Genomic DNA, 26,209 nt, shown 5'->3' with positions numbered 1-26,209 from the left:
AGCTGAGTTGCCTGGCCCATGAACCTTGGTGATTTCTGCTGAATTAATATTTTAACACTTTTCATTTATTCATCATATGCATAGTCAGGTGTTTTCTCTGTGCAATGAACTGTACCAAAGGAGATGCCAAGATGGAAAAGATGTAGTCTTTCCTCAAGGAGATACCTTCAGTATTCATTCCTTTTGATCAAGATTTCCCATTGATTGGTATTAGAGACATTACTAATGACTAGCTTGATTTTTGAAAAATCAACAAGGAAATCAAACAAGATTTCAATGCAATCTTTAGAGAATAGGATAAAATTACATCTTGGCCTTAACCTTCTTAAAATCTCTTATGAAATATAAGATTTTCAAGCAAGATTAGCAATGTTCATTCATAATTTTTTTTAATAATAAAAGAGTGACTTTTCCATTGTTTAAAAACCAAATAAACATCCCATGTTCAATAGCCATGGCATGTTGTTAATATTCAATAAATCTTGAAGGATATCAACATATATCCTTCAATAAGAGTGATATAAAATATAAAAGTCAAGTTTGCAAAGGTAAGAATCTCTAAAAGGCAGCAATTGTACACAGCTTATATTTATTTTGGGATAAATTAAAACTTTATTTTAAACATAAATTCATAATGAGAAAAGGAAAAATAAAACATTGCCATATACATGGCAGAGTATAAGAAAATTCAACATAAAACAATAAATTTCCATTTCAAGGAAGCCTATTGAAATATATAATACATTGTTTTCAGAGCTGCCTAACTTTGCTTCCTTCTAGGTTTTCTTTTGTTTGTTTGGTTGTGGGTTTTTTTTTGTTTGTTTGTTTTGGTTTGGTTTTTTTGCTGTGCACTTTAAAATTTTATTTTTGCCCTTCCCTTCCCTCACTCCTCCTTAAAGAAGGCTACAATTAAGCATAGATATAGATATATGTATATACATGTATATTTATATTTATATAATGTATATGCATATACATTGATACTGATAAATAAATACATATACACTCATACACATGTAACTGTTCTATGTTTATTTCTACCTATCTGTTTCTCTAAAGGTGAGCAGCGTCTTCCTTCATAAGTACTAAGTCTTTCCATATTTTTATCAGTCAACCAGATCATCATTTCCTATACAATACTATTCAGGACCAATCACATCCCAACTAAGATTATCTATGAAAATTTTCCCCAAATTTTCTGTATTCCTTCTATTTTTGGCCGCATAAATTTTATTTATACAAGAAAATTTTAACTTAGAATAATCAAAATTATCTCGTTTACACTGCTCTCACTTTATAATTTAGTTTAAGGTCTCATATTACTGAATCTACTTCCTTTACATATTTTTTCCCCTGTTTTCTTTGAGGTTTCTAACTTTTGGTTCTTCCAAATGAACTTCATTTTTACTTATTCTAACTCAGATAATTTTTTAGTAATTTAACTAGGATGTTATTAAATAAGTGGTTTAGTTAGGTAAAATAATCATTTTTTCTATTATATTGGCTTTACCTAGCCACGAACAACAAGTATTACTTCAATTATTTAGATCTGACTTTATTTGTATAAAAAATATTTTATGTTTATGTTCATATAGTTCCCATGTCTGTTTTGGCAGGTATACTCTTGGTATTTTATACTGCCTAGTTATTTTAAATAATCTAAAACAATATTGAATAATAGTGCTGATATATACTGTGGTTTTTGTCTTTTGATTAAATCTATTTTAACATCTACCTTGAGATCACTCTTTTTTTTTTTTAATATAATAAGTTCTACTCCAGTACTTTATTTTATCTTTATTTGTGCCTCTTATTTTTATTGGAGTGCAGCTTTTTAAGGACTCTCAATGTTTTATGTCCTCTGTTACTTACCATCTTCATTTGGTCTCAAAGCCAGCAGAACTATAGATGTATCGTCCTTAGTGTTTTGAGAAATATTACTCACTCCTGGCTTGGATCTTCTTTGTTGCAGCTTGTGTATCTTTTCCTTAGTACCACAGTGTTGGAATTGGTCATACATGCCCCTCTTTCTCAAGATTGTCAGACATCCATATCTCTCTCATATTCCTTTTTCTAACTGTGTTTGATTTTTTTATTGTTCAACAGCTGTGATGAAAGTTGTCATTTCCTAGTAGTTTTTCCCTATGGGCATTGTAAAGAGAGAATTAAAAGTTCTTATGTGGTGAAGAGTAGGAGAGAAGTTGTGCATGTGTGTATATGTGGAACATTGAAGGATGGTTACTGATGTGCCTGTTGAGTGACTTTATAAATCATATGAGTTAGTAGAAAGATCTCTGTATATAATTAACATCAGAAGATCTGGGTTCTTATCTTCTAAACAGCATTTCTCAAATTTTTTGACTTCAGGATCCCTGGATCCTTTTATGCTCTTAAAAATTATTGAGGATCCTTCCAAACAACTTTAAATGTAAGAGCTGCTTCTATATTTACTATCTTATAAATGAAAGTGTTTTATTATAAAAAGGTTTTGATATTAAGGACCTTGTGGAAGGCCTTAGAGATCAAAAGTGTACCCAGACCACATTTTGAGAACTGCTGCTCTGACTAGATGTCACCCTCAGCAAGTTTTCAACTTTCTGACTCTCAGTTTTATAATCTGAAAAACACGGATTATGATTTTTTTTTTACCACCTCACAGTATTGTGAGAAAAGTGCAGTGTAAACCTACATGATTATGTCAGTTTTTATCAGCAAGAGGAGGAGGAGAAGCAAGTTGTCTTTCTGACTTTGGGAAGTCCCAATTCCCTTTCAATCTCAATTCTGCAAAATGTAGGAATGGGAATCTTTTTTTAAAGAAACCTTCTAGCTCTGAAGCCTTCTGAATATTGGAATCCTAAGAAGAAGACTTTTCTATATGTGCAGTTCATAAAAAGAAAGCATTGCTGCCTTTATGGGTGGGAGACATTCTGTAAAGCATCATGTATGCTGGACCCAGGATGGAGTCTTTTCCTTGTGCTTGCTTGTGTGTGTGTGTGTGTGTGTGTGTGTGTGTGTGTGTGTGTGTGTGTGTGTGTGTTGTGTTAGGGGAAGAAGCAGGTGAAATTTGTACATTTTTATGTATAAGGAGAAATGAAAACTTACAAGCTATTGCTAATGAAACAAAAAAGTGAGAGTCTTATAAATTCATCACATTCTTTATGAAATATTTCTTCCAATGTGTTCATTTATTTACCAAGGATTCTCCACTTTTTTTCTTTCTTTCTTTTTTTTTTTTCCTTTTGGAAAAACAAGGGAATCGGCTTTCATGCTTCCTTGGCTCAGAGAAATCCCAATGCTCATCATTTGGATCACAAGATGGAAATCAAACAGTAGGTAGAACAGTTAAAAATAACCCAGAGGTCTTGGATAAGGGTCTTTCTCTCTCTGACCCAGAATCTTTGGCTTATCTTGGTGCATGCTTGTTTCTATAACTTGCTGCTGGTATGCAATGTTTTATGCAGTCTTGGATCAATATGGCGTTGTGTCTCTTAGTTATAACATCTCTGATCTCAGAGGAATTTTACACACAGAACACTTTGCAAGTTAAGAATTGGTACTTTATTTAAATGAGAATACGATTAAGGCCAGCATTCTAATACCTCTTCTACCACTTATTTCAAGAGTAAACACTTTGCTTTTCTGTTCCTCAATGACCTAATCTAAAAAATGGGCACAATGGCAAGTGGATCCAACAGTCCCTAAAGACCCTTCAAAGGTTGTGGAAAACTGTGGATTGGGAGGGAGAGCATTGCCTTTTCCCTTCTGGCCAAACTTCCCCCATCTCCTCCCCCCCCCCACATGTACACTTAACAGAGTTGTGTCTCAGATCCCATCAGTTGAACAAGACACTGATCCAAATGGGAATTGTGTCCCCCATGACAAAGCTGCTGCTTTTTCCTTTCCAGATGGAAGAAGTCTTTCTTGTCCAGTCTGGTGTTTGGCATCCCTGTCTTGTGCTTGATGATTTACATGTTGATACCTAGCAGCCAGCCTCACGAGTCCATGATATTGGAGCACAACCTCATCCCTGGATTATCCATTTTAAATCTCATCTTCTTTGTGCTGTGCACTTTTGTCCAGGTGTGTATAAGAGGGAAGAGCTCTGCTGCTGCTTGGGTGAGTTCGGGTGCTCTGGCCCCAGGCCGAAGAAGGTCCCCCATGTAGAATCACTCTGGGGGCCCCTTATTGCTGCTCCAAGGCTCGGCAGTGCCCAAGCTGGGGCAAGGGATGATGTCTGTAGGGTCACTAGCCAGACTGGGCCTTTCTCCCTGAGCTGGAGGACTGCCGTGGTGGGTCACTTAGTAGCTGATATTCTTTTTTCTCCTGGGACCAGCAGTAGTTCGCTCCATTACTGGGTGGCACAAAGATGGTGTGTCTATGCTATCTTGCTTAAATAATCACTGTCATAATCATCATTTGAATGTGTACAAAACTTTCCTCTTCATTCTGAAGGGGAAGCAGGGAGAGACCTGGAGTCTTGGAGTATTTGTTTGGATCACATCTCTGGCATTTATTAGCTATGTGGCACTGGACAAATTACTTAATCTCTGGGTCTTAGATTTCTCACATCAAAAATAAGGGGGTTGAATTAGAACAATAGCCACTTAGTGAGAATTAAATAACTTAGAGTTCTTTAGCTAAGGGAACATTAGATTTCTAAACTAAAAAGGACCTTGGAGTCCTTTAATTGAATGACCAGATTTTTCATTTAAGAAACCCAAAACAAGGGAAAGAGTATGTGCACAGGGTTACACAATGAGGTAGGGGCAGCCTACTAATACTCATGGACTTTAAGGGATTTAAAATGTTAAATATTTGGCTCCATGTTGGAAAACCAAGAGTATCTTCTTGGAGTGGGAGAGGGGCACTTGGTGCACACATTTTGGAGACACAGTTACTTTTAAGAGTTTTAAAGCCTGTTGTTTTAGTCCTGGAGTCTTAGGGATGAACATGATCTTTGAAAATAATCTTGAGGTTTGTTCCTCTCCCTTGCTGTCCCAATCTTTAATCAGGGATTTCCTTTTAATCACGTCATTAATTACATATATGTCTGCTCAACTACACTGTAAATTATGTGGGGGTAGGGTCCACATAAAAATTGTTCACCTTCTGTAGCACTTTATAAGTAAATGATTGAGTTTGAATCTGAATCTAATCATCCCAGCTGAGACTAACTGATTTTTAAAAGCCATTCTTTATAAGTCCTCATTGCAGAATTCTGTCTTCATTTTTAAAATTCACATTTTTAAAAGTCATCTGTTAAAATGAAAACAAGGCTTTGTATGAAAGCCAAGTCCATGTGTTCACAGAGTGGAGTGGGGCAGAATAGGGAAGGGGTGGGAGAACTAGAGCTATGTGCTAAGATTATTTGGGTTACTTATCAGCAGTAATCCACAGTCTGATCCTCTTCTCTCTACAGTTCCTAGGTGGGTGGTATTTCTATGTCCAGGCCTACAAATCATTGAAACACAGGACTGCCAACATGGATGTGCTCATTGTGCTGGCAACAAGCATTGCTTATGCCTACTCTCTTGTGATCTTGGTGGTAGCCATTGCTGAACAGGCGGAGAAGAGTCCTGTCACCTTCTTTGATACACCTCCCATGCTTTTTGTATTCATTGCACTGGGGAGGTGGTTGGAACATGTGGCAAAGGTAAGAAGCTAAGGAACATAGGTCGGTTGTAAATCTTGACATTGCTTGACCTACATTCAGATAACTCATACTTCAATTTTGAATTAAACAAAAGCCAAATTCAGGTAAAGGAATGTGTTCATTCTGGTCATACTTCACACATATACACTCAAACATCAAAACAGAATGAAACATTAGAACACTTAAACAACTTGGTGGGACTGCACTCTGAAAGAAATTAGGTTGAATATAAAATAATAAGCAAATCGTTAAGAATTTAAAAAAATACATAGAAGTTCAGATGCTTTGACTTCTGTACTGAGTTATTTCTGCTTACTGATGGCATAGCTATCAAGCTTATGCAATGACATTGTGAGCCTGAGGGAGAAGCAGCTGTATTTTATTCAAATAGGAAGAATATCTGGATCTATCAGCAAGACTATTAAATGACAGCAATTTTGTTCAATAAACCCCTGACTCCTGGATTGTCTTGATGTGGCTGTGTCTTAAATATTTCCCTGGCATTTCTTTTTATTTTTTAGAGCAAAACATCTGAAGCCCTTGCGAAACTAATGTCTCTTCAAGCCACAGAAGCTACTGTTGTGACGTTAGGCAATGACAACCTAATCATCAGGTGACTATCCTTCCTAAAAGCTTTCTTTCACCGGGTGGGATTTATCTTAGTCATTCAAAAAATGTTCAGTAATGTTGTGGGAATAGCATTGGACAGGGAATCAGAAGACCTACATTTGAGTTCTGGTTTTACTGCTCATCTTGTTTTATACTGGGTGATTTCATTTCCCTGAATCAGTACAAAAAGGGTCAGAAGCAAAGTGCTTTACAAATCTTAGAGCTTCATATAAATGTGAGTTATCATTATGTTGTGTGGCACTCCATCATGTAAGAAGAGAAAAAAAAGTTGAACTCTTGCATTAACTTCTGATTGGTCCTCCTATCTCAAGCTTCTTAACCTAGGATTTGTGAACTTATTTTTAAAAAAAATATTTTGATACCTATATTTTAGTATAATCAATTTTCTTTGTAATCCTCTGTTTTATTTTATGTATTTTTAACACATTCTCCTATATGTTTTTTAACTATCACCAACACCACTATCTTGTACTATATAACTCTTTAGTCACTGAAAACTTTGCAGAAACTTTCATCAGCTGCAGATCAGTGACTGAAAGAATTGCATGTGTGATCTGGCTGTAAGGTCATCCTGAGAATCAGGTTTTGATGCTTAGGAGATAGCTGAGACAACCCAGGTGATGAAGCTAGAGAAAATCCTCTATAGATCTACTGGTCTGAGAAAGGGTCATCCCAAAACTGTCACACAATGCATAGTGAGTGATAGGGTACCCTGGTTTGTTAGAATTAAAATAAATCACTTAGTCATATAAACTTCACAAAACTAAAGAAATGTAAAATATAAATAATTAATCTTTTAATTGATACATTTTTTAAGTTTATAGACTTTGTACTTCTGAAGCTATTAAAGTTTAAACTTGCACTAGGACTTTTGGGATGCTCTGTATATATATATATATATATATATATATATATATATATATATATATATATATATACACACATCTGCTCCAAGAAAATATAAACTCCTCAAAGCCAGGAATTGTTTTACTCTTGTCGTTGTTCTCCCAGCATACCACATTAAGCATTGAACACAGTAGACACTTAATGAATGGTTATTGATTGTTTGACAATTATCAATTCTACTTTATTTTATAGATCAAAACTTTGGATCTTAAATGTTGTATTTCTAAAGGTAAACCTAGTAAGTGGTAATCCTAGGCCCTCCTATCTCCAATCCAATATGCTTTCCTTTACACTTAATTTATTTGGGGACATAAGGTAATGAATCTCCTAAAGTGCTTACATGATTTGAATTTACATGGCATATTTTCCTTAGGCTGAAACAGTCACCACATTTTATATAATAATAACTTTAAATAATTTTGATTTAGAATTTTTCAGGACCTTTTGAGGATTCATTATTCACCCTAATCAGGACCTACCTTTAAAAAATAATTGACAACACAAAGAAGTAAATAGTCAAATAAGTATCACAGTGCTAGTAGTGATTAGAGGACATAACTTCCGTCTGCCTTAGTTTCCCCCTCTGTAGAATGAGATTAATAATAATGGCATTTCTTGTTTGCTGATGTTTACGAGATACTTTGGTCCATTAAGGATTTTGGAGTCACTTCTTAAAAGAAATGGTGCTTCCCAGTTAAGCTAGCGGTTTAAAAAAAACAATCTATAAACATTTATTGTCTGCTATATACCAGGCACTAACTTTTTAGGTGTTGTGTAACCAGGACAGAGCACAGCAGAACTATCGTCTCTCTCTTGTTCTGTACAGTTGTTCTATTAATGCAGTGTCAGCTTGCATATCCTTCAGTTCATTCACATTGAGTTTCTAGGTCACTACAATTCTCTTATCTTTGGCATATTTACTACTGTCTAGCCATCCTTCTCCACCCTGTGTTTGTATAGATGATTTTTAAAAGCCAAATTACAGAATCTTATATTTTTTAAAGGCAAACTATTTCTGTTCTTCAAGGATCTGTAATTTGATAAATATGGGCTGCCATGTTTAAAAATAAAAATTGTTAGTCTGGCCAGTTAGGTGATAAGCTTCTCCAAACTTATCTTGGCTGGTTCTGAAATAACAGCTGTGTGCTCCATCACCAGACCTTACAGCTTGATAGGTGGACTTCGTACTCTGCTATCAGGGCCTTTGAGAACCTATGGCCACTTTCACCCAATGGCAAACATTGGGGCTTTATGATTGTCATTAATCAGTTTCATCCTCGTAACTTTGGCCCTTCATTCTGTCCTCTCTGGATCCTTATCAATTTGTGAGGAGAAAATTTCAGCATTTGGAGCCACCAGAGTCCATCTGTGATCATCTAGTATAAGGTTTTCATTATAGAGATGAGAAAACCCTGAAGGCCATTACAGACATAGCAGAATTAAGATCGAAACCCAGGCTCTCTAATCTTAAATCCAGTGTTCTCTGTTATATGACACTGCTTCCTTTTCATTTCATTAACTAGCTTGGGGAAAGAACTTGGGTAGTCCAGCCTATTCTAGTTATTCTTTCTTGTGGTATCTGCTCAAACAGCTTTGTGTAGAGTAGGCATTTAATAAATATTTGTTGAAATAGGCTTCAGACTGGAAAGCATATTTTAGTGCAACAAACACGTAGTAAATATCCATTACCTGTATGTACCTGCTTTTATCTGTGATTGCAGGAATCTTGTTGTGTCTCTAGTATCTGACACATAATAAATGTTAGAATGTTGGAAAATAATGAAAATGGGAATAAAACTTTGAGGCATTTGGTTCTACACTCTCCCTGCTTCCTTTAGGAATAATCATTCTAATGCATTTAGATGCAATGTAAAAAACATAAAAAAACCTCCTTTTAAAAGAGATCTAAGTCTGTTTTCCCTCTCAAGTGCTTATATACTTTACTACTGTTGGACAGCTGGTTATATCCTAAAAGTGGTGACAATAAAAATAGTGATTAGTGACTATTATACATTATTCCTTTATATATTAGTTTAGCATAAATTTGTCCATAATCATTATGATTAAAAAAATACTAACAATAATTCTTCCTTATCTCTGCTAGAAGTAAAACAGCATTTTTTAAAAATGGTGATTAAAAAGGTTTTCTTCTTAAAGAACTGCTAGCCATTTAGAAAACAAAATTTCCAGATAAGCTAAAGTTTGAGTAACTCTTCACTTCCTGCCAGAAAACATACTATAATTTATAAAAGTGCCAGTCACTAAGGGAATGGATGTAATTCAGATTTCAGTTCATACAGTACCATAGCTAAAGTATTGATCAGAGAGAGGATAAGATGGTTGGAGTGAATTATGAGTGTCTAAGATACTTTATCAAAACTAGGTAATAAAAGGTTTCGATATAAAAGTCTTTTCCTCTCTTTTTGGCCTCTACAAGGTGAGAAATCAGGAGTAGAAAGCAGGATAGTTGTTTTGGGGGTTTCCCCCCACTATGATTTCCTTGTTTATTGTCATAAACCTTTCAGCTGTTGCTATTGTTAAATAAACTAATGAAATCTCATCTTATCAATCTTATTTCAAACCCAGCTTCAAAAACTAAAACTTGAAAGGCCAAATAGGTTGCATCTTTGCTAATTAATAGACACATTGAATGATCTAAATATTTTCTTTTGTGAAGGGTACTTGAAGTGAAGAGAGAATTTGCAAGTAAACCAACCTCTGTCTGTGTTCCCTCTTTTCTTTCTATTTTATCATTTTAACATACTTTAAAAAAAACAAACTATAGTTCCTGGGAAAACATTTTTACATCCAAAGGATCTGATAAAGATCTCATTTCTAAAATATATAGAGAATTGATTCAAATTTATAATAGTTCAAGCCATTCTCCATTTTTAAAATGGTCAAAGAATATGAACAGAATTTTCAGATGAAGAAATTAAAATCATTTCTAGTCATATGAAAAAATGCTCTAAATCGCTCAATGATAAGAGAAATGCAAATTAAGACAACCTTGAGATACCACTACCCACCTGTCAGATTGGCTAAGATGACAGGAAAAGATAATGACGAATGTTGATGGGGATGTGAGAAAACTGGGACACTGATACATTGTTGGTGGAATTGTGAACCCAACTATTCTGGACAGCAATTTGGAACTATACTCAAAAAATTATCAAACTGTACATACTCTTTGATCCAGCAGTGTTTCTACTGAACTTATATCTCAAAGAGATCTTAAAGGAGGGAAAAGAACCCACATGTGCAAACATGTTTGTGGCAGCCCTCTTTGTAGTGGCTAGAAACTGGAAACTGAGTGGATGCCCATCAATTAGAGAATGTCTGTTATATGATATATGAATGTTATGGAATATTATTAATCTGTAAGAAACAACCAACAGGATAATTTCAGAGAGGCCTGGAGAGACTTTCATAAACTGATGCTAAGTGAAATGAGCAGAACCAGGAGTCATGTCTGGCAACAAGAAGACTATACAGAATATATAATTTGATTGCATTTTTTCTCAGTTTTTCTTTTTCTTCCTTCTTGATCTGATTTTTCTTGTGCAACAAGATAACTGTATAAATATGTATACATGTATTGGATTTAACATGTATTTCAACATATTTAAAACATGTATTGGTCTACTTGCCAGCTGGGATGGGGTGGGAGAAGGAGGAAAATTTGGAACAAAGGTTATGCAAGGGTCAATATTGGAAAAATTATCCATGCATATGATTTGTAAATAAAAAGCTTTAATAAAAAAATTATAGTTACAAATTCTTTCCCTTCCTTCTACCTCTCCTTCACCTAAAGAAGAGACTAAAGGCAAGAGATGATGCTATTGGTTGAGAAAGATGTACAATTAAAAGATTATTTAAAAAACATCAAAACATAAATCATCAGCATTTCCGTTATTAGCAACAAAATCTAACCGGCAGTTATAGGGAAATTCCATTTAAAATAGCTCCAAAAATGTAAAATTAAATGTCTACCTGCTAACACACAACATAGGATCTATAGGAATACAACTATAAAATACTTCTTCCACAAATAAATATAGAACTAAATAAATGGAGAAGTATTAATTGATCATGTGGGGGCCAAAGCAATATAATAAAAATGATAGTTCTACCTAAATTAATTTACTTATTCAGCATCATGACAATTATATTACCAAAGGATTACTTTATAGAGCTAGAAAAAAATAACAGAATTCATCCAGAATAATGACATTTCAATAATTTCAATTTGTTGATAAAAGGTATGAAGGGCATCTAAAAGTACCAGATCTCAAACTATACTGTATAATAGTAATAATAAAAACAATTTGATACTAAACAGGATCATTGGAACAGATCAGATATACAGGATATGGAACAAAAGAATATGATAGCCTAATATTTGATAAATCCAAGTATTTACCTATTGGTATAAAAACTGATTGTGGAACAAAAACTGTTTAGAATACTAGAAAACAGTGTGGCAGAAATTAGGTCTAGACTGATATTACATCATATAGTAAGAAAACTCAAAAAGGGTGAGATCATAAATTAGAAAATCAAGAAAGAAATTACTTGTTCTATAGATGGAAGACTTCATAACTAGCAATAGACTGAGAAGACACAGAAGATAAAATGGACAGGTTTGATTATATTAAATTAAAAGACAAAACCAATTCAACTAAAAATTAAGTTATTAAGTGTGTCTGGAGCTTTATGACCCCATTTGAGGATTTCTTGGCAAAAATACTGGAATGGCTTGCCATTTCACTCTCCAGTTCCTATAGATTAGGAACAAAGGCCACACAGCCAACCAGTAAGTGTGAGCCCAGATTTGAATTCTGATCTTCCGGATACCAGGCTCACCATTTTATCCACTGTGCCATCTAGCTCCTAGAGAAGGAGATAAATGGGAAAAAATGTTTGCAGAAAATTTCTCTGATAAAGGTCTCAATTTTAAAATATGTAGGGAATTGATTCAAATTTCTAAGAATAAGAGTCATTCTCCAATTGATAGTCAAAAGATATGAAAAGGCAATTTGCAGATCAGGAAATCTAAACTGTCAATAGTGCTATAAAAATATTCTTGAAATCACTAATCATTAGAGAAGTATAAATTAAAGCACCTCTTCACATACATACTCATCAGTTGACAGTTGACTTAAAAGGAAATGCCAAAGAGAATGTGGGAAAGCAAGTATACTAATGCACTGTTGATGGATCTATGAGCTATTAAAGCTTTTTGGAACTTTGCCCAAAAAGCTATTAAATTGTGCATACATAGCCTTTGACCCAGTGATACTGCTATGAGATCTTTACCCTAGGAGGTCATAGAAAGGGCACAAAAATATTTATAGTACCTGCTTTTATAGTGGTAAAGAATTTTAAACTGAGGAACTGTCCATTGATTGGAGAATGGTTGAATAAGTCATGATCTATGTGTGTTCTGTAAGAAATAATGAAGGGGACAGCTTCAGAGAAACCTGGGAAGACTTGTGTGAAGTGATGATGAGCTTAGAGTACTGATTGAGATATTTTTGCACATGGCCAACTCAGCCGTTTGTTTCGCTTGACTATAATAGAGGATTTTGTTTTTTAGGCTTTCTTACAAAGGGTGAAGGGAAGTGGGAAAGAGAAAAGGCACTTCTGTGTTTAAAAGAAAATTAATTTAATTTTTAAAAAATGTTTAATCATTTAAAAAAAAAGAATGTTCTCTTTGGAATATAATTCCAGTGATGAGAAAATGTAAATGAATTAGATCTCAAAGGAATGGTAGAAATCATCCAATTCAACTTTTTAATCTTAAAGATTAGGAATTGTTGGTCTGGAGGAGTGAAGAGACTTATAGGTCTCTGACTCCAAAGCAGCACAAGTTTTGCTAAACTATCCTGTTTTCTTGGGCTTTTTACTTTTCCAGTTTTTTACTTTAGTAATATTTATTGCAGGGAGGAACAAGTGCCTATGGAGCTGGTCCAGCGGAATGATGTGATCAAGGTAGTCCCCGGGGGAAAGTTCCCAGTGGATGGAAAAGTCCTAGAAGGCAGCACCATGGCAGATGAGTCCCTCATCACAGGTTAGCTGGTATTGATTGAATTTTATTTTTGGAAAATTACACAGGATTTTTCAGGACACCTAAATGCTGATGGCAAATGTAGCTCATAGCATTCCTCCCTTTTCTCCATTCCAGGAGAAGCGATGCCGGTCACTAAGAAACCAGGGAGCACAGTGATTGCTGGTTCAATCAATGCGCATGGCTCGGTGCTAGTTATTGCTACTCATGTTGGGTCTGACACCACATTAGCACAAATTGTGAAACTGGTAGAGGAAGCTCAAATGTCAAAGGTAATGAAAATGTCCAGAGTATTTGGCAAACACTGGATATGGCCTTATGGTATCCTCACTCTTGAAATTACTTTAAGATCTTCATAGGAGCCCATTCAGTTTCCTTCAGTATGGCTGGTCAGTGAAATGATTAAGGAAGGAGATGATTGTTCATTACTTTCTTGATTCATGCATATAGCATTATTTGTCTTTATGTTTATAAGTTCAATGGTTTTGGTGTCTTCTTGTTTGTTTGTTTTTTTCCCCATAGGCACCCATTCAGCAACTGGCTGACAAATTTAGTGGATATTTTGTCCCATTCATCATCATCATTTCAACTGTGACATTGGTGGTATGGATTGTAATCGGTTTTATCGATTTTGGTGTTGTTCAAAAATACTTTCCTGTAAGTTGAGTGCTTGGATTATATTGGTTTTCTACATTCTACTGCAACTAATGTCTTTTTTTCAGTGCCCAAAGTCATCAGGCTTTAATTATCTATTGCATTCATTGTATTTGCTTATTTCATTTTTTGGCTATACAAATGCGAGACAGAGGCAGGGTGCTCCATTTACCAAATGCTTCTGATTCAACATGACCATTGTTACTCTGTGTTTTCCATTGTGATTATTGTAAAAAACAAATTAGTTTCTTATTATTTTAACAATATGTCTCCTAGGAGCTTAGTTTTGAATGTGAAGGTATTCCCACCCTACATCAAAATTTACATGAGTATATTGATCACTTTTGTTGAGTATCTTCTATGTTTAACACTAATCAGGGCTATCAGGAATATGACAGCAAGTCACCAGCCCTTCATTCAAGTTGCTTATTATACATTTGGGAAAATGAGAAAAATATACTTTAAAAATTAACATCAAAAAGCTTCATATGATAAGGGCAAAGTAAGTGTAACAAGTAATATTTTTAGTTTTTTTGTTTTAAACTTTTATTTTTCTTATCTAGAACAATTTAATACTTGTTAGCCTTTTGTCATAGGGTTAGAGTTTAGGAAGCTACCTTTTTTTATGTTATTTCTCCATCACTGATTCCCTTAGAGGGATTCATGAAAAATATATTGACAAATAAGATGCATTTCTTATTTTGAAATTAATAGGGATAGAAATAGAGATTTCAGTGGTTTAGAAAAACTCCCTCTACTACTGTAGGTCAGCATCTCCTCCAAAAGTATGGTTTTAGAGAAGTGCCCTACAGCATTAAGAGGGGTAGTGACATTCCCATGGTTCATAGCTAATATGCCTCATAGGAGGCAATTAAATCCAGTTCTTCTTAGCCTCCTCTGAGCCAGTTCTCAATCCACTATTCCATGTGGCCTTTCTTTGAAAATAGTACTCAACCTTGCAACAGACAGATATCTTAATACAGCTTTTTCTGACATCAAGTGGCAGTTCTTTTGTGACAAAAGCAAAATATAAATACTTATCTGGAGTGAAAAAGAAGGTAACCCAAGAGTGCCAGATCTCAAACTATATTATGAACCAATAATCATCAAAACAATTTTAACACTAATAAATAGATTGATCATTAGAATAAATTAGATATACAATATGCAGAAGCAAATGAGCAGTATTTTAGTATTTGCTAAACTCAAATATCCCAACTATTGGTAGAAGAACTCACATTAATGCGTGGGTTGGTTAACTTGATTGCCTACAAAAGCTGAGGCTTTGGAGGTTGGGAGGGACAAGTGAAGCCATTCAGTAAGAAAGAAAAATTGTTCTAAGATTAAAAAGTTGGACCATGAGAAGATTAAGATTGATCCTATATAATTTTCTTATTGATCCTATTTACAGTTAGTTGATTTTTATCTCAGAATTTTGTTCAGAATTCAGCTGGCATGCAATGGATTAAGTTTTAAAATCCAGTTTTTCTGCCTCAGGAATTTAAATGAACTTAGAGGATGTGTAAGAAAGCAAAGGAGTTTGGACCTGATAGCTTTCTGCCACCTAGCTATCCTTCATGGATGTCTGGGTTTCTGTCCAAACATCTGGCCCACTATTTCACACCTGCCCCAGACAATGAGCAATCCATAGTCTCATGAGAGAAAAAGAAGGTTCTTTGCTAGTTCCCATTACCAGAGTTCCAATAATCATGTTGTTCCTGCATCTCAGCTCCATAACAGTCATGTTGCCCTTAATTCCATGATGTCATCTACTAAAAAGTAGATGTTTTCTTTGTTCTGTCCTGCCCAAACCCTATGTAAGGAGAACTATCTTCTTGCTCATGGTTTTTGGCATTAGTGGAAGCAGTTATTGACCCACTTATTGATGGGTAGTGTGCCCTGGCTAATAAATGTTTTCTTGTGCAGAGATCTGCCTCAGTTTACCCTTTTGTTAAAATTCAGTCATGGCAACTATGGGATTTTATTGTATTTATGATGCTCCATACTTCCTCATGTTTTATTTGAACTTTATTTTTTTTTAATTGCAAAATCATGGAGGAGCTAACAGATAAGGTACTGTATATTCCTATAACTTTGCTCTGTGAGAATTGTTCCCAGAGTGCAAAGTTCATATAATTTCTCAGGGTTCTGTTGAGTTCTAGTAACTTAAATACCAATTTGTATAAAAAAGGTATAGACCATTGGATTTTGATACTAATGGCTGGAGTGGCTTAAGAACTATTGATCATTCTGCCATGTTTATAAATTTATAAAGCTAAAAGCCTTACACAAATATTTAATTTGATGTTAAAAAATTTTTACACTCATTTTTTTTTTAAATTTTGAGTTCCAAAGTTTCTCCCTTTCATTTCTCCCCCAACCCATTGAAAAGGCAAGCAATGCTGCCAATCATACATGTGAAGTCATGCAAAGCATATTTCTATATTAGCCATGTTGGGGGAGCAAAAGCAAAAAACAAACAAACAAAAAAACAGCAAGGAAAATAAAGAAATTAGAAGTATACTTCAATCTGTACTACCTTTCACATTTTTTTTTCATTGATTCCCTTGATATTCTTCACCTTTTGTTCTTTCAGGTGAATTTTGTTACGATTTTTTCTAGCTCTATAAAATAATTCTTAGTGGTTTAATTAGGATGGCACTGAATAAGTAAGTTAATTTTAGTAGGATTGCTATTTTTATTATATTGGCTCCAGTTGTTAAGATCTGTCTTTATTTCTATGAAAAGTTAAACAGAAATATTTAAATATACATTAAAGGACACAGATTTTATTTGTGTAAGAACCATAAACTGTTATATTTCATAGCAGAGATAATGTGATATAGTGGAATAGGGAGCTGGCCTTGAAGCTCAGATGGCCTATTTTCAAATTCTTCCTGTACCAGGTACTAACAGTGTGACCCTAGGCAAATAATTTAATTTCTCAGTGTTCTAGGCCAGTGGAGTCAAACTCAGATAGAATTAGGGGCCCCTAACCAATACATAAGGATCCCTATGGCTATATATTGACTTGAAAAAAATCAAATTTTAATATTATGTTTTATTATATTGATTTTGTCAAGTATTTTCCTATTACATTCTAATTTCTTGGGCTGTACCTGGGAATGTTGTAGTCACTGGGCTCCTCTGCTGTAAGAAGCAACTCTAAGACTGTAGATTGCAGAGAAGTCAACATGCATTGATAGAGACAGTGTTCACACTTGGGAATTCCCTATAATGATAATGGAGTCCCGATTCCTGTCCTTATCCCTGTATCCATCCTAATTAAACCACTAAGAATTATTTTATAGAGCTAGAAAAAATCGTAACAAAATTCACCTGAAAGAACAAAAGGTGAAGAATATCAAGGGAATCAATGAAAAAAAAATGTGAAAGGTAGTACAGATTGAAGTATACTTCTAATTTCTTTATTTTCCTTGCTGTTTTTTTGTTTGTTTGTTTTTTGCTTTTGCTCCCCCAACATGGCTAATATAGAAATATGCTTTGCATGACTTCACATGTATGATTGGCAGCATTGCTTGCCTTTTCAATGGGTTGGGGGAGAAATGAAAGGGAGAAACTTTGGAACTCAAAATTTAAAAAAAAATGAGTGTAAAAATTTTTTAACATCAAATTAAATATTTGTGTAAGGCTTTTAGCTTTATAAATTTATTTATTTATTTATTTATTTTTTCTGAGGCTGGGGTTAAGTGACTTGCCCAGGTCACATAGCTAGGAAGTGTTAAGTGTCTGAGACCATATTTGAACTTGGGTCCTCCTGAATTCAGAGCTGGTGCTCTATCCACTGTGCCACCTAGTTGCCCCCCCCCGTAAGTTTTTATAAATGAAACCTATATTTCATATTCAGAATTAGGAAATTGTGTTGAAATATTTTTGATTCAGGAAAATATTTTTTACTGGATCTGGATTAAAAAAAAAACATTTCTTTATTATCTTAAATCTGAAATTTTTTAGAATACTAAAAACAAACCAACTTAATCCAGTGACTTTCAATTTATATTAAAATACTCATATTGCCATAAAACATTAGTAGATGGATGTCTTATCAGTTTTAAAATTAAAGTTTCCTTTTTATTAAAAATGTGACAAAAATCAATGATCATAAATACTTCCTGATTCAGAGAGCAGAAAAAGAGTATTATATATGCAATCGTGAATTGTCACTATCTACATTTTGGGGTTTTTAAAACAATTCCAATTTTTTGAGTTGTGGCATAGAACATTCTTTAATTAGCAAAATTTCCCCCACAATATTTCTTTGGGGGAAATCAGTAGAATATTCTGTTTTTATAGATAGGAAAACTGAGTTATGAATCAATTAAATGATTTGCCTGAAACTACCCAGTCAGGGAATATCAGAATTAGAATACAATTTCCCTGAATCCCAGCTCCTAACAAGATTAGGAGCCTTCTTCAATATTTTCTTTTAATTTTTCTTTTAATTTCAGGATTCTTACCTAAATCCCTACCTGCTTCTTTTCTTCACTTTTCAGAGTGCTAACAAACATATCTCCCAGGCAGAAGTGATCATTCGGTTTGCATTCCAGACATCTATCACGGTATTGTGTATTGCCTGTCCTTGCTCTCTGGGCTTGGCTACACCAACAGCAGTAATGGTTGGAACAGGCGTGGCTGCCCAAAATGGGATTCTCATCAAAGGAGGAAAGCCTCTTGAAATGTCACACAGGGTAGGATGCTCAGTTTCCCTGTTATATTTTGCCGAGAGTAAAAGAAAACTGGATTTGAATTTAGTGGGTCTTCTTTGAGAGGCAAGAATCAAACTCTGAGGAGGAAGCAGCTGTTTGAACTCCCCAGATATAGTGATGTATATCCTCAGGTACTGTCGGGATAGAGCTTATACATCATAGAATCATGATGTGTCATTGAGACTACTAAGGGGTTCAGTTCAAGTTTGTGTACAGATTGGACAAGATGGCCTCTGAAGTCTCTTCAAGCTCTGAAATTCTGAAACTGGTTTTAGAATGACTGCTTACTGCCTTTCATTGAAACAGAAGTCATCACTTTTGATTTGATAGTTGATAGTATTGTGATCTGGGCAAGACCACAAAACACAAATATTCTTGAATATTTAAACCCTCCCTTTCATCAGACCTACTTAACTATGTTCCATTCTCATCCTTGCAAATCTGGGCCCCTGAATCTAATATTAGGCAGCTTTAAGCAATTGACCCAAAATGATCAGCAGTCTGCATTAAAGCATTTGTGTGCCCCTATTTAAGGTTTGAAAATCACTCTGTCTCTTGTGTATTTCTGAGCCTCTAGACTTTTGAGTTTCAAAAACATATAACTTGGTTTACCATAAAGTGCTCTAAATAATAGAATTTTCTGTTGTCAGAATTGTGTTTATTTACAAAAATTGATTACACAAGTGTCCCTCAAGACTTCACGTGTATGCAATCTTGCTTGGGCTTCATCCTGGTTTTAGTGAGAAAACATAGGAATAAATTTCTGGAAGTGAGATTTGGTTTTAGAAGGATGTGCAAAATCTTTTTCTTTGTGAGGCTTTTTAAATGGCATAGACTCTATTTTTCTGAGGTGACTTAGGTATTTATGGTTCTACCAGAAGACATGACCTCCAAATGTCTTTTCTAACTGATTCTGGTGGTGGACATAGGATCATATATAATCAGTCATAGATTTGGAACTAGTTAGAACTTGTCTAGTCCAACCTTCTCATTTTATAGCTTCAGAGCTAAAATAATTACACAGTTCACTGAGGGATCACATAGGTAACAAGAGGCAGAGGCTTAATGCTGTGTCCCTGAATCAATGTCCACTCTGCCACAGTGATCATTCCAATGCTGTTTTTTTTTTTTCTGACAGATCAAGACAGTGATGTTTGACAAAACTGGAACCATCACCTATGGTGTCCCCAAAGTCATGAGAGTTCTTCTGCTGGTCGATATGGTTTCCTTACCCTTGAAGAAAGTTCTGGCTGTGGTTGGGACTGCTGAAGCCAGCAGTGAGCATCCCCTGGGTGTGGCTGTCACTAAGTACTGTAAAGAGGTAGGTACACAGGCTGTAAAATCCCAGTCTTGGTCCTATACGTTCATCCTTAATGCCATGGTAGTTAAAGCTTCCTGGCCCCTTTATTATATTACTATTCCCTTATATCACTAAGGGCAGTGATCATATGATTCCACTATGGAACTGAAGAATTCCTGGCTAGACTTTGTATGCAGGAATTTTTTTTTTTTTTTGTAAATTGGATCTGTAATTTCATTCTACCTATATATATATCTGTATATATCTGTAACTTGCAGTCTGACTTTCCTAGGATACTTACCTTGCATCATATATAGCCAGTGTGAATCAGAGATAGAAGTTGAACCTAGCTCTTCTTGACTTTAAAGCCAATATTCTTTCTGTTTACTATATAACACCATCATGGTTATGCCTCATAAACTAGAAGTGCCTCATGCCAACAACAGAGTGTATCATCAGTTGTCACAGAAATAATGGAGAAGATCCTATAAAATTCAGGTAAATTCCAAAGGTGATTTTGGCAAGATTTTCAGCTTTGGTGTTGAGCAACCACAGAAATTTCTTTGACTGGATGGCTCTATTGATTTTTTTTTCCTGACATCTTGAACATGATAGTAAAAGTTGTAGATTCCCACTAAAATATTGACTAGAGACAGTTGGAACTGTCTATGAGCAGTAAATATTGAAAATTAACATGAACAATTTAACAGAAAGTACTGTACAATCTCAATTTGTATAGAAGCTCATTTGTTCAGAAACTTGATTTACATTACATTTTTAAGGTAAGATTGATCAGTATTTGACATTGTTTGACTTGTTTTTGAATTTTTGATATATGTGGCAGATTGAATGAAATAGGTACACAAATAGCTATAAATGAAAACAAAAATCAGATAAACACATAGGAAATTTGCATATTAGAGCATGAGAAGAAGAATCCTTTTGAGGGAGAAGAGATCACTTCTCCCTGTGCAGGAAAAGTTTATGGAGGAGACATTGGTACAGTTTGGAACAATATAATAGACAGTACTAGACCAGAGCACAGTCCAAGTATAGTACAAGGTATTGGCAACAATGAAAGAAAAAAAAAACTGAGAAGAGAGTTAAATTATCTTTTTTTTGTGTCTCTCTGTATCTGTATTTGTTTCTATATCTAACATTTCCATATTTTTTATACTTCCTTCCCTCATTCACATTTTCCTCTTTCCTCACTTCATTCCTCTTTCTCCATCCACCACTTCCATCTGACTGTTTCTTTTTTTCCATCTTCACTTTCTTTCATAGGAACTTGGAACTGAAACCCTAGGATACTGCATGGACTTCCAAGCTGTCCCTGGGTGTGGAATTGGCTGTAAAGTCAGCAATGTGGAAGCCATCCTGGGCCAGAGCAAAGACCCTTTAAATGAACAGAGAAGTCATCTGAATGGTGTTGGCAGCCTTCCCACTGAAAAAGGTTTCATTGATCATTGTTTGTAGTTCTGGGGAGAAACCAGTAGTCAGAACTTGATTAGATATAAGTGGAATTATGCCAAACCGCAGAGGCAACCTTGCCAAATATTTCTGTTGTAATTTCCTTCTTAGTCTGGAAAAAGGTGTGCATATGGGTGGATGTGCTACATAGCCAAGTCACATACAAAAGCCTTTTCTAATCCACACAATGCTCAATGGTAATGGGAGATAAGAGTATTATACTTTACTTTGGTAGTTCTGGAAAATGGTAATTTCATCAGTGTCTATACTCCTTGCACTTAAAGCACATGGAAACCTTTCCCTAGCTTAGGAAAACATCCTGCTACAGTGGAAAAAGCCCTATGTTTGGAGGCAAGGACCTGGATCCAAATCTAGCCTCTGATATTTTCTATCTATGTGACATTGACTTAATCTTTTATTCTCCCTGGGCCTCAGTTTTCTCATTTGTAAAATGAGTGAGTTAGACTCCATAGTCTTTGATATATTCTAATTTTAGATCTGAGTTTTATTGTTCACAAAGAGACTTGGTACCTCTGTGATAGAAATTCATGGAAACCACTCCATCTGTCCCTCTCTTGCCTTTAATTTTTGATACGTAGCCGTTTTTTCATCATACCAAACCTTATCCATATTTTTATGCTACTTTTCATACACAAATAATACGCTTCAGCCTGCTTATACTAATAAGTATATATAATTGATATATATTAGTAAATATATGAAATTTATTTATATTGATTTATTTCATAAATATATCATGATCTCTATATCTATATCTATCTGTCTATCTATATCTATATATCTATATCTATATCTATATATAAAACAAAGATGATAATAAAAAGTCATTCAACCTTATGGTCCTCCAATCATTTTACATCTATGTATATCTATATCATATCTGTATGTGTGTGTGTGTGTGTGTTTATATTTATATGTATATATATATATATATATATATATATATATATATATATATATATTTATTTATTTATTTACCAGATATTTGCATGGGTAATTTTACAACATTGACAATTGCCAAATCTTTTGTTCTAATTTTTCCCCTCCTTCCCCCCACAGATGGTAGGTTGACCAATACATGTTAAATATATTAAAGTATAAATTCAATACAATATATGTATACATGTCCAAAACAGTTGTTTTGCTGTACAAAAAGAATCGGACTTTGAAATAGTGTACAATTAGCCTGTGAAGGAAATAAAAAATGCAGGCGGACAAAAATATAGGGATTGGGAATTCTATGTAATGGTTCATAGTCATCTCCTAGAGTTCTTTCACTGGGTGTAGCTGGTTCAGTTCATTACTGCTTTATTGGAACTGATTTGGTTCATCTCATTGTTGAAAATGGCCACATCCATCAGAATTGATGGTCATATAGTATTGTTGTTGAAGTGTATAATGATCTCCTGGTCCTGCTCATTTCACTCAGCATCAGTTCATGTAAGTCTCTCCAGGCCTCGTCAGAAATCATCCTGCTGGTCATTTCTTACAGAACAATAATATTCCATAATATTCATATACCCACAATTTATTCATCCAGTCTCCAATTGATAGGCATCCACTTAGTTTCCAGTTTCTGACCACTACAGAGGGCTGCCACAAACATTCTTGCACATACAGGTCCCTTTCCCTTCTTTAAGATCTCTTTGGGATATAAGCCTAGTAGTAGCATTTCTGGATCAAAGGGTATGCAGTTTGATAACTTTTTGAGTATAGTTCCAAATTGCTCTCCAGAATGGCTGGATGTATTCTCTGTGTCTTTTTCTATGGAGATAGAGATAGCTTGATTGGAGGATCATAAGATGACTTGAGTTTTATTGGTATTATTTTTCCCATTAGACATCTCTTATTCCCTATCATTGAATTCTATTCATTGTAACAAAGAAACTGGCAAACTAGACCAACAGAATGACCTTCTCTGATGATGTGTAGTTCCTATAACTGTAGATCCCTGAACTTCCAGGCAAAGGAGGGAAATTATACCAGACTGAGATTGGTTACTGCTTCATGCATCTTTTTAATTAACCTTTGGATTGTTTTGTCATTTTAATTCTACTGAGGCATGCTTGGGATTCACAGATATAGTATTGCTGAGACAATATTGGTGTTAAAGATCCCTCAACACTAATGATAGTACATATTGGTGAAATTCACAGATAACTCCCCAATCTCACCCTCATTTCTGTCATTATATTTATTTTTAATAGTATTTTTCCCAATTACCACATGTCAAGATAATTTTTTGACATTTTTTTTTTACAAAAATTTTAGTTCTAAATCTTTCTCCCATCCCTCCCCTCTTTCTAAAATGTCAGGTAATTTGATAGACATAATATATATGCACTCTCATGTAAAATGTATTTACATATTAGTCATAGCTATGGAAAAAAACAGATCAAAAGGGGACAAATCATGAAAAAGAATAATTTAAGTGAAAAAGTATGTTTTATCTGTATTCAGTCTATCAGTGCTTTATCTGGATAGCATTTTCCTTCAGGAGTCCTTTGTAATTGTCTTTGATGATTGTATGGCTGAAAAGAGCTGACTTGATCATAGTTGGTCTTCACATAAGTGTTTCTGATACTATGGACAATGTTTTCCTGCTCATTTTACTTTGTACTAAGTTCATATAAGTCTTCTCAGGTTTTTATTAAATCTGTCTGGTCATTATTTCTTATTGCATAATAATATTCTATTATATTCACATACCACAGCCATTCCCCAATTGATGGATATCCCCTCAATTTCCAATATTTTTGCTACCATGAAAAAGGACTGCTAAAAACATTTTTGCACATGTAGATCCTTTCCCTTTTTAAAAATGATCTTAGTCGTCATTACATCATTCATCTACTTTGTTTAATAATCTTTTTTATATTTTCCTTTCTATTTTTATCCCTCTGATGAAGGTGAAGTAAAATGTTGAGATAGGCAGATCAAGGGAGAAAAAGTTCATAAATCTTATATAGTTTATGCTAGGGCTAGTTTGGAATAATAGGAAGAACATTGGGTTTGTAAACCATAAGGCCAGAGTTTAAATCTTGGCTGTGTGAATTACTAATTACATGATCATGGACAAGCTGCTTCACTTAGTTTACTTATCTGTAAAATTAAATGGTTGTACCAACATGAATTGTCCTGACACCTTGAGAATGATCTATAAAGCGGAACAAAGTCTGTCCATCAGTCCCCTTTCATTTTCTTGGTGTGACCTTCTCATCTATTTTTTATCTAGCAAGAGCCCACTCCAAATCCTGAAAACCTTCCTCACCTTTTCCTGAGGATACTACTCTGTCCATCATATATCCCTCATTCCCTCAATGCAACCAACTTATCTTTTTAGCATACCTTTATTTGATGACATCATTTACATTGCTTCTCCTGATCAAGTCCACCAGCTTCATCCGTTACCTTTTGGGTGGTCTTTAACATCACTTCTTCAGAACTAATAGTGTGAGTCATAGCTATTTAATATTACTGGAGGAGTAATGGTCTTAAAAAGATATGCCTTTGTTTCAGGAGAGAGTTTGGGTCATTATTATTATTTCCCATTTTACGGACGAGGAAAATGATGAAAATGGAGATTAAATATTGTGTTCTAGGACAATTTAGTTAATAATGTCTGAAGCCAGATTTCAGCTTAAATCTTTATGACTCCAAGTCCAAAGTATAGCATTTATAAGATTCTTATTTTGTGTTCAGCAATGGGGATTAAAAGTGAATAGGCTTTATCATAAAAGATATTCCCCCAAAATCACACTTTTTGTTTGTTGATTGTAAAATTAATGTTGGAAACATCACATTAAAATTTTTCTTCCAACAAGGTACTTGCTGTATATAAATGACATATATGTGTGTGTGTGTGTGTGTGTCAAAAGTATAAAAAAAAGTTTTAAAAATGTAGATAAAACAGATTACTTGTTCAGAGAAAATGTGATTATTAATAGCTAGAGAAATATAAAAATAGGGAAATGTATGTTATCAATATTGTTTACTTTAATTAGGGAGAAAATTTGGTGTGGAGTCCAAGTTGAAAAGAGATCCCTCATAAATGGTCAGATACTCTAGATTTTCCTACCTGTTAGTAGCATTATGTTGATTGTACCAAGACCTAGGTTATTGTAAATCCCCCTAAATAATAACAATTATCTCTCAGAAGAGTTTGGTCTAACTTTCCACACAGAAAAACCTTTGTGGGTAAAGAATACTGTTGTCCAAGTTATTTTTATACATCTGGATGGGCAACTCCATAGGCAAAGTTTATTCATTAGAATGTAGATTTGAACAGATGCTATAGATGAACAGTGAGCTGGGCCCAAAATTGAAGAAGAAACTAGTCTCTCTTGCCTTAGGAAAATTACAGACTTCTTTTATTATTTCTTGAGCCCTATGAAACAAAAGCTCATCTTTTAAATAGCTTTATTTTTCCAGTGATGCATAACAACAATGGTGATGATGATAATGATGGCTGCCATTTATATAGCACCCATTTGTATGTTCCGGGCATGGTGCTAAATACGTTACTGTAAACATGGCGGTGATTAATGAAATACTCTAGTTTCTTAAATTTGAAGTTAAGGGCAATCCAAAGGATAATAGAGAAATACATTTAAATGTATTAGATAAATTGGCTGCAACAATCATAAGCAAAAAATTATGTAAGAGAAGTCCTATAAAGCAGAAGTGTCAAGTGCAGGTTACAGTGTAGCAACATCCACAGTGTGACCAGAACCAGATTAAAATGTAATTGGAAAATATTTAACAAAGTAAGTAAAAAT

The 26,209-nt window shown here is 34.5% G+C and overlaps 1 protein-coding gene across 6 annotated transcripts in view; it reads left to right on the top strand.

Moving 5' to 3' along the window:
- The window catches only part of ATP7B (ATPase copper transporting beta), a 115,813-nt gene that overhangs the window by 67,005 nt on the left and 22,599 nt on the right, over positions 1-26,209 (top strand). For all 6 annotated transcript variants that reach the window (XM_074304797.1, XM_074304799.1, XM_074304795.1 and 3 more), the window contains 10 exons: positions 3,253-3,329; positions 3,906-4,080; positions 5,420-5,653; positions 6,175-6,266; positions 13,135-13,262; positions 13,377-13,531; positions 13,782-13,916; positions 18,428-18,622; positions 19,779-19,961; positions 21,225-21,393. In XM_074304797.1, coding sequence (XP_074160898.1) covers positions 3,253-3,329; positions 3,906-4,080; positions 5,420-5,653; positions 6,175-6,266; positions 13,135-13,262; positions 13,377-13,531; positions 13,782-13,916; positions 18,428-18,622; positions 19,779-19,961; positions 21,225-21,393 — 1,543 coding nt within the window. The remainder of the gene's footprint in view (positions 1-3,252; positions 3,330-3,905; positions 4,081-5,419; positions 5,654-6,174; positions 6,267-13,134; positions 13,263-13,376; positions 13,532-13,781; positions 13,917-18,427; positions 18,623-19,778; positions 19,962-21,224; positions 21,394-26,209) is intronic.

Source organism: Sminthopsis crassicaudata, chromosome 3 (genome assembly GCF_048593235.1).
Source record: "Sminthopsis crassicaudata isolate SCR6 chromosome 3, ASM4859323v1, whole genome shotgun sequence".
NCBI classification, from domain to species: domain Eukaryota; kingdom Metazoa; phylum Chordata; class Mammalia; order Dasyuromorphia; family Dasyuridae; genus Sminthopsis; species Sminthopsis crassicaudata.
This window is presented reverse-complemented; position numbering and strand designations above follow the sequence as displayed.